Source organism: Malus sylvestris, chromosome 7, assembly GCF_916048215.2.
Source record: "Malus sylvestris chromosome 7, drMalSylv7.2, whole genome shotgun sequence".
Classification (NCBI taxonomy): Eukaryota; Viridiplantae; Streptophyta; class Magnoliopsida; order Rosales; family Rosaceae; genus Malus; species Malus sylvestris.
The window spans coordinates 9,404,341-9,413,276 of NC_062266.1; the positions used below are offsets into that span (position 1 = coordinate 9,404,341).

The following is an 8,936-nucleotide window of genomic DNA, read 5'->3' on the forward strand; positions in this document are numbered from 1 at the left end:
TCTTATTTCAGAGAAACAGATTCAAGCATCGAAGATCCATTGACCAACCCCACTCCCCCCACCTCGTGAGCGTGCATAGCTTTGGTCTTTAATCAAGTTTTTACTTGTTTTATAGATACAAATTCGTCAAGACTGAAGAAGGCGAATTTTTTTTCTTTTTTACCACAATATCATCGTTGAGAAGAACATTACTGATTTTGAGATTGCAGTGGAATGTTGGCGTCTCACAATTGATGATCCAGATAATCCGATGCAAAAGCAACATCAATTGCAATACTCAACGTTTTAGAAAAATTCAAGATACTTGGTCTTTCAATGCTCCCATTAACCATGAACTCATATACTAGGCCTTCAACTCACAACCACGATAGTCAAACCCCGAATATACATAGTACCTTCATAAGATTATGTTGTATGATATTTCTCAAAGCCTCGCACTCAGCAATGAAACTTACGAAATCCCCCGATGAACGAGATTAATTACCTTGACGGCAAATGAAATTTCACCTTGTTCAAGTACTCCTTTGTAAACAGACCCAAAACCTCCCATACCAATCAAGCTGGCAATGGAGAATTCATTAGTCGCATTTACAAGACTTTGGTAAGATAGCCAGAGAAATTCTTCCGAATCACTTGTAAGTGTGAACCTTTCTTTCACTTCTTACGCTACAAATGTACCAAAGCACGATGGCAAACGTGACTCCAAGAAGCCCAAAATAAGAGAGATTACCCATTTAAAGGTTAACTAAATCCTTCCTTCTTTAAATGTTGTAACCTGCATTCTGGCAAATGCAAGTCGATTTGCAACAGACAGCCGAAAGCTCTCCAAGTTAACCAAACTTCCTAACCCGTTTGGTATACTTCCTACTCATCTCTCCAACGGAGAATTCACACTCTGGCACTCTCAACAAGTTCTGGGGTGTTCACTTTCGTTCAAAGTTTCATTTTTAGTTTTCTCAAATTAGGCAGTTTTTGAAATATCCGGATGGCTGAACTTGTGTAAATATGTTGATAAACTAACCAAAAAATATACTCTCGCACATAGCGTTCCTTTAGGGTGATTAGGTATGAGATCCCAAACCAAAAATGAGATTCCGTCCCAAAATGAAAATTTTCGGGATGGGAATTTGAAGACCCCGAACCGAAATTTCGGTATTTCCAATTTTCGGATTCTCAAAATTACCAATCATTCATACCAAGTCAAATTAACATACAACCAAAATAAAATAAATAACAAACCCAAAAGCAAAAAAATAAGTTACAAGTTCCAAAACTAACAATACAATTTTTTGATTTCATGTTGAAGAAATACACATTTGGTTGAGAAGCTGAGGGTAAATGTGTGTGGGAAGTTCGTACCGGCAGATGTAGCGATAAAGGGCTATGGTTACTACCTGTAGACCAATGTCAGAGTTAAAATTCCAGAAATCCAAGAGTTGGATGGGAGCTTTGAACAAATGGTGCAAGGGGCTATGGTTACTACCTGTAGGCTACACCAATTATATTGCTACTAGTAGTTAGCAACAATTCAAATGCATAATACACACACACACACACACACACACACATATATATATATATATATATATATATATATATATATATATATATATTTATTTATTTTTGGTTTGGTATGGGATTACCGAAACATTTGAGGAGACAATACCGATTCCCGTACCAAAATTTTAGGATCGGTTTGGTATGTCATCCCGAAAATTTCAGGAATTTTGGTTCGGTTTTGGGATCGGGAATTTTTTGGTTAGGTTCGAGATTTTCAGGAATTTTTTCCAGCTTCCTTCCCCGCCATTTTTACATTTGCCCTATTCGAGCTTTCCGTCATTACTTTAGATTATCATAGCTTGCATTTCACAATGGAGGTTAAATAATACACGATTCACGCAATTAAATGCATAAACAGTGTGGTGGTGTTAACAAATTTGAACTGAATATATAGTTTTGGAAGTTGGAGACACTACAAGGAAAACCAACCTGACAACGAAAAGTTTTAAAGAAACAGTTCTGTAAACCATTGTACCTACCCGCGTAGCTGAAACTCTATTCGACTACAGCCAACAATTCACTCTCTTTGCAGAAGCAGTGCCTGCCATCTGTTCCCAAATCCACCTGAGACAAAAATTACATGAATATGTCAACTCATCGTGCAAGCATCCATATGCAGCTAGTACATACATCACCAGCAGAACATTTCCGCAACATAGACTTCAGTTCTATTATGTCTCTATTCTGTACCATGTTTTACAGTCGGCCGCTATTGGGCGGCAACACAGCAAAGTGTGGCTATTTTGTGTCAGCAATGTTCTACACTAAAATTGTGCAGGTTCTAGACCCGTCACAAGATAAACCCTCAGAAATGGTTCTCTATGCAACAAGAAACTAAAGACAATTGAGCGTACTCGGAAAACTAAAGATGAAAGAAAGGTGGCCCGGCAACATGTATAGAATAGAGGGAAGTCCATTCTTGAATGTTTATTTAGACTCTCTACATCAGGACTCTGTGATATTTTCAACACAAACTAATTCTACTTACCTCATATGCATTTATGTCCGAAAAAAGAACCTGCAAAATGATAAGCATTTCCATTAAGATAACTTCAGTTGGTCAGAAACTTGTCTACTTTTCAAAATCAACATTAATTCACACCAGAAAAAAGTTGTCATTATTTGGGAACTTTTTAATTACTCACCTTTTTCCCAGCCTTCACTTCCCCAACGTCAGCACCAACAGAAAGGATCTGAGAATAACAATGCTTGTTAAATTATCCTGAGTCTCTTACTTTAAAGTAAAGAACAAGAACCATGCAAAAAAGAAAGAGTAGGCATACTTCTCCCATAAGATAGCGTTCGAATTTAACAGCTGACTTGGGCAGCAAAACTCCTCCAGCTGATTTCTGTGACACGGAGCATTTTATCATAAGATAATGTCTTATAACAGATAAGGTATTATGTAGACAACTACACATATATTTCTCCATTTGATATAATAAGGAAAAAGAAAAGGTAAACAATGAAGTCAACTGTAATACCCACTGCTTTCAACTCAACTAACAGCCAGCAATTAACATGAAATTTCTTGAGGTATTTCATGTGACGAGCATACCAAATGCAAAACAACAAGTCCAAAAAGAAAAGAAAAGAAAAAGAAAAAAAAAAAGAGGCAATAAAAACTGTTTTCATTTTGAATGCATTTCATTGTAATCAACCATTATAGCTATTAAAACTTAATATATGTCTAGTAAAAAAACCATGAATTAAACAGATTTGTGAAGGATCTAGTTTACAAGGACATGGTGCAACCTAGGCTACTTGGTGCCATAGTTAAGACGAATTGAAATAACTCATGAAATCCTTTGGAACATGTTGTTCTAAGCAATTAATATGGTGATAGGGATACTATTGGGCCATTTGCTCAATAATGAAAAAGAAAGCATGAGATGCATACAACACTATAAGTCTCACTAACACCATTACTAACTATTTTGTGAGGGTATATAGGGTAATTTCATCTCTTTGACCGCATAAGGAAGCATGACACAACAATCACGACAGAGCATTTGAATCACGTGCCCCATGTTCAAGCCAACCTTGGGTAAGATGGGTGCCCACCTTCAAATGACAGACCCACGCAGACACATAAGGGGAAATATAACTCAAATTGCCACCAGTGTGAGTGAAGCGTCACTTGAGTCAAGCCAATACGATGGGATGACTTCTCACACCATTAAAGTTCAAGCTCAAATCATGGATCAAGTTCAAGACCTGTAGTTGAACTCAATCCCAAACGGTGAAAGATTTTTATTCGTACACTCAAAATTCAAGCAGATGGAGGACTATACATAAACCCTACAACCATCCATTATATACCAAAGTTAGTACTATTCCTAAATCCAATCCCCCTAATTCAAGTTTTAAACTGGTAATTCAAACTAGTTTTTCAACTCTGATCAAGCTTTACTCCAGGTAAATCTGAAGATCCTACATCAAGTTCAACACTGGTTATCAAACTACTTGGAACTTGAAAATCCAGGAGTCACACATATAAAAGATTATACCCAATCCACCTAATACGATCCGAGACAAATGGTAATGCCAGAATACTTTCCAACCATATCTTGATTAAAATCCAACAAAGATAGACTATTAAATTAAGAAGGACCACCTAATCAGGAAATACAAACCATAAAAAAACTATTAACTGAAAATCTTGGAGGGAAATAACCTTTGACGGTTAACTCAGTCTTTCAGTTAGAGTTTGAAAGAAGAAAACTGCCCATGCCTCCAACCAATAAAGAAGAAGAAGAATAAATCTATGAGACTGTAAAGAACTATGCTATAAATGTGTCTTCAATCCGTGAAAAATCATTAACAAACTATAATGCTATCTCCACTTGATTCTCAAGAACTATAAAAAAATCTATGGCCAGGTACCATTCCACTATCAAGTTTTCTCCGATGACACTATCCCCATTTCACAGGACCTCATACAATGGCTTAACTTGATGGATTTATGCAGATACAAGAATAACATACTCCACAAGATGATAATATACAATCAAATATATCTACAATGCCTAACATAATTTGTTATTGAATGCATCATGGTATGATATCACAATGACATGATAATGGGAGGATGTCGTAGAGGTGATACACAAATATAAGCATATAATTTTAGGTTTTGTAGGGTGATTTTCACCACATAAAGATTGAAAGAACGACAAAAGATTCACATTTATATTCAAAGGAAAATTACTCTTTATTTGAAAGAAAATTTTGAAATGCTCAGAAACTGTCATAGCAATGCGACTGGTAGCAGTACATTAAGCAATTTGACAATGCTACGGATCTTCACACCTGTCACTGCCAAAAGCTCAAGTTCTCAATTGACATAGATGCTTTGCATTCGGACTAATAAAAGAAAATCGCATCGAGTTTCCACTACATACTTTCAAACACAATTGGTAAGCCCAAAAACCAGCATACCTGAGGGAGTTCCTCAAGACGAATAAGCACTCTGTCAGCTTGCGGAACCACCTGCCACCCAAAAACCACAAAAATCAAAACACCAATTCATCACCAAAATAAAAGAGAAAAGCAAACACTAAATGCACAGAACCCCCCACAAACCTTGGCGGGTTCCCATTTCTGGGCAATTGCATTGACTCTCAATGAATTTCTTCGCAGACCTGAGCAAAATCCATCACAATTTATCAAAATTAACAACATTTTATAAATAAAATTTTTAAAAAAAGTACAGAAATTTAGGGAAGATACAAGAAACTAAGAAAAGGGTTTGGAAAGGCGGTAAATTCAACACACCTGGGAGTAGCTTCTGGCTGTTGGACAGAGAAGCCGTGTTAGGTTTGTACAGCAAAGGAGTTGGTAGTGTGACGAAAGTGGAAGCCATGGCAGAGCTCGAAGAAAGATGGAGGGGTTTCAGTGGAAGTGCAGAGAGAGTGAAGAAATGTTGGGGATGGAAGAAGTGAGGGAAGATATCTTAAACCCTGGTGCCTGGTGGTGTGTGAGATAAGGAGAGAGTAGTTGAACCGGGAACAGGCAGAGTTCTAGATGGTTCGATTCCTCGACGTTTTCTGTTATGTTGTGTGCGCTGGCAAAAATGAGCTTGGCTTTGGGTCTATAATGTTTTGTTTAAAGCCCGAATATGATTTCATGGGCTGGGCCAGTTAAGCTTTGCTGGCAATAGAAGTAGGTCAAAGTTTGTTTTGGTAATGCAAAAGTGGCCCGACCCGATCACCCTTGACCCGATAGTCGTCCTCGGGTTGGACCCGGTAGTCATAGTCAAACCCAGTCGGGTTTGATGGTCACAGTGTATGACCTGGCTATTCTCGGGTCAGGTCCATCTGTTACCAATTCATCTCTTGTGGTCAATCAGTCGTGTCCGATAGTTAGCAAGTCAAGTCTAGCGACACCTGATCAAACACAACAATCACCAAGTCAAGTTTAGGAGGTGAGCTTATATGAATTGGGTATACTGTTACAATGGCGTTCGTCCAAGAACACAATGTCATGTGGAGTGAGATTAACACATAACTTGTCTTATTGGACTAAGACGCCACGCTGGCTAAATATCCAGTCTATCTAAGTTGTTATTCAAATTCAGAGGTTATAGTGTCAGGTCGACAATCTCCAAATTGATTCGAGAATCTTCACATTGGGGGTTCAGCATCATCGCTTTGGGCTCGGCAGCCACCAGGTCGGTCTACCGAATTAGGTCAGTCTCAGAATAACGTCGGGCCGGATCCGAGTGGTCACCTAATTGGGTCGAGGGATGACGTGATCACTTGGCCCAAAAACCCTCTCACCCCTTCACTAATCCCCAAACTTAGGCCCCACCCAGTTCCAATTTTTCAAATCCTCTGCATTTTCTTATGCAAAAGAAATCCATGCACAGAACACACAACGGCTACAAGGGTCCACCACCAGTCGTCTTTTTGTCCGTAAACTCTGCAATGCTTCATCAGTGTTCAAGCACTTTCCACCCCACACGTTTTTCCCTTTTCCTCTCCTCCTGGAAAATCCCTCTGCTTTCCCACTCCTATTCCTGCATTTTCCCACCAACCAAACACATCTCTCCTGTATTTTTCATGAAAAAGTAATCAATACCCAATTCATATTATTCTCTACTTTCCTCTCTCTCTCTCTTCTTTTTCTTAGTTTATTTTTTTCTACTCAGCTTTCTGAGTAAAGCAAAACCCCCATTTTTTCTCACAGGTGAGATTATGGTGAAGAAGCAGCAGCTTTGTTGCTTGGGGTGGCTCATAATCTTCACTCATCTGCTACCAGCAGCTCTTGTTTGCTCCAAAAGCCATGGTACAATATAATCTCAACTTTTCTGATTCTTTTTTTATCTTTCCTCTAAAATTCCAACTTGTTTGAGCTTTTACTTTTTCAGCTAGGAACTATGCATATACATTTCCTCCAAAATTACAACTTGTTCTCCAAACTCAAGTATTGATGTACCACATTGCAATATATTTACTGTATTTGTCTCGTGTTTCTTCTATTTTTCTGTGTCTCAATTGGAGCTTCCGTTTCTGATATTTCCTATCAGTACTTTTTGCTTGCACTGTTTCTGAGTGTTGTCCCCGGGTTTGACTTAAGTAAACCGCACCCGCGAGGGGGCGGGTTTAGAGTGTGATTCCCAAAACGGGAATTTAAACTAGTTGGATGCTCACATTTTAATAATTATTAGATTGTTTTGTGCACTTTGTCCACAGATGATGGGTTAATTAGAAGGTCCAGTGATGAATAAGAAATGCGTAGCAGTCACTCATCAGTAAAGAGTTTATTGTTCTAGAAGTTAGAGGATTAAATTGCATTTCTTATCTCTGTGACCTAGCATTTATTCACTTTCCACTTCTCAAATAGTAATCCGTCATTCAAAAATGTCAAAAGCATTTCATCCGCCACAATCTTAACATTGTTCGTCAAGGTACTCTCGGTGTTTCCTTCCCCCTGTTATGATTATTAACAAAATGCAGAGTGACCACTGACAAGAATCCCAACCGAACTAGGGAGAAGTCCGAGTTAATGGTTATACCAATCATGAAATTCCGGTTTCTACATTTGATGAACACGAGATGGTCCTCATGATGTTTCATAAATTGAAGTGAAATATTAACTTGCAGGACGACTTGGTGAGAGTAGGAAAGAGTAGGATCATTGGTGACCTTGTCCCTGCCGGTATTTAAGTCCCAAACTATCAAGATTAGTGTATATGGATTGAGTTAAAACATTACCATTCCATTCTTCACATTTTTGTTGAGTGTAAACATTTTTTTATCGATTTTTAATTCCATGATTACACAAGATAGAAATACATATTTGTTAAGTGTATCGTTTATTGTATTTTGTATGGCAACATATGTTGATTTGTGACATTGAGTGCGGTTTGTCCCTCAGGAAACCCTGCAAATGATCTTGTTGACATTATCAACAACAATCGAACAGCTCACAAACTTCCAAAACTAAACGACAGTTCAGGACTCGGGTGCATTGCCTTGCAATATGCTGAGTTATGCAAGGGAAACTGCACTAGCAACAATACCGTGAACTGCAAACCGTCTGAAGATGACTTCACCGAAGTTTTTGCCCCCAATTGTGGTGTGGAACTACCCACTTTCGACACCATAACTGCCCACATTGTGGGTTGTCAATCCAAGTATCTCGAGCCCTCACTGGCGTTTGAACATGTTCTTGTTCGAGACAGCAAGGCTTTATCAATTCTGAGAAATAAATCACATACCGAGGTGGGAGTAGGCATGGTTCGGGCTCACAAAGGGCCATTTTTTTGGTGTGTTCTCTTCAGCAGTGGGAAGACAAACTCCACATTTGTACTGGAAAATCGCGGTGAAGGGATCCATCAAAAGAAAGGTTGCTACAGTGGCAGCAGCATACCATGCAGTGCAGGTCAAAGGAATGATTCCTCGCTGTTGAACAATGTTACTATCATCGCTTTTCTATGTGCTGTTTATCTTTTCCAACAGTTGCACTTCAATTAATGATTCGTGGTTACAGCTCTGATATATTTCCCTAGAGAATGCTCGAAATTTTTTTTACGATTGACTTGAGAAGAGTGTGATACAGACACACACAGACAGACCAAAATGGATTCTAATTTATGTTTTTGCTTTTGATCCCCTTTGATTCCGTTGTTAGGTTCTTTCGTGAGTTTTCTTGGTATAAAAAGTTGGCACAACCTACCTCTGTTGTCCCTGGTGATAGAACAGTCACATATCATCCCTTTTGTATGATAAAAATTGAGAATTTAAGCCACCTCGCACCATCGTTCATTTTAATCAGGACTGTGTTTCCTGGCCAGAAAAGAATGGCATTGTTTAGGTATGGTATAGGCCTGATTTCCAAACTCCAACAAGACTTGAGCGGGATTGTGCTTT

At 38.6% G+C, this 8,936-nt stretch overlaps 2 protein-coding genes across 4 annotated transcripts; one reads left to right on the top strand and one right to left on the bottom strand.

Moving 5' to 3' along the window:
* Positions 1-1,147: 1,147 nt before the first annotated feature.
* Positions 1,148-5,593, bottom strand: LOC126627854 (10 kDa chaperonin 1, chloroplastic-like). 3 transcript variants are annotated; one of them, XM_050297437.1, is made up of 8 exons: positions 5,338-5,593; positions 5,146-5,204; positions 5,002-5,052; positions 2,844-2,909; positions 2,706-2,753; positions 2,549-2,578; positions 2,036-2,124; positions 1,148-1,390 (listed from the first exon to the last, which is right to left on the bottom strand). In XM_050297437.1, exons 1-7 carry the CDS (start codon positions 5,423-5,425, stop codon positions 2,056-2,058), a joined length of 411 nt encoding a protein of 136 aa, XP_050153394.1. In that variant the 5' UTR covers positions 5,426-5,593; the 3' UTR covers positions 1,148-1,390; positions 2,036-2,055. The 3 variants fall into 3 exon arrangements, with proteins under 3 accessions (XP_050153394.1, XP_050153396.1, XP_050153393.1); XM_050297439.1 differs by having other exon boundaries at positions 1,148-1,479; XM_050297436.1 differs by lacking the exon at positions 1,148-1,390 and having other exon boundaries at positions 1,924-2,124; positions 5,338-5,592.
* Positions 5,594-6,496: 903 nt separating this feature from the next.
* Positions 6,497-8,685, top strand: LOC126627840 (uncharacterized). The gene is made up of 3 exons (XM_050297413.1): positions 6,497-6,631; positions 6,751-6,849; positions 7,942-8,685. The coding sequence occupies exons 2-3, from the start codon at positions 6,759-6,761 to the stop codon at positions 8,538-8,540; spliced, it is 690 nt and encodes a 229-aa protein (XP_050153370.1). The 5' UTR covers positions 6,497-6,631; positions 6,751-6,758; the 3' UTR covers positions 8,541-8,685.
* Positions 8,686-8,936: the final 251 nt, after the last annotated feature.

Coding starts and splice junctions, on each gene's coding strand:
- LOC126627854 (XM_050297437.1), bottom strand. CDS start 5,425: ATGGCTTCCACTTTCGTCACACTACCAACTCCTTTGCTGTACAAACCT. Junction 5,053..5,145: donor AGAAATGGGAACCCGCCAAG/GTTTGTGGGGGG, acceptor TTTGGGTGGCAG/GTGGTTCCGCAAGCTGACAG. Junction 2,754..2,843: donor AACGCTATCTTATGGGAGAA/GTATGCCTACTC, acceptor TGTTATTCTCAG/ATCCTTTCTGTTGGTGCTGA.
- LOC126627840 (XM_050297413.1), top strand. CDS start 6,759: ATGGTGAAGAAGCAGCAGCTTTGTTGCTTGGGGTGGCTCATAATCTTC. Junction 6,850..7,941: donor TGTTTGCTCCAAAAGCCATG/GTACAATATAAT, acceptor TTTGTCCCTCAG/GAAACCCTGCAAATGATCTT.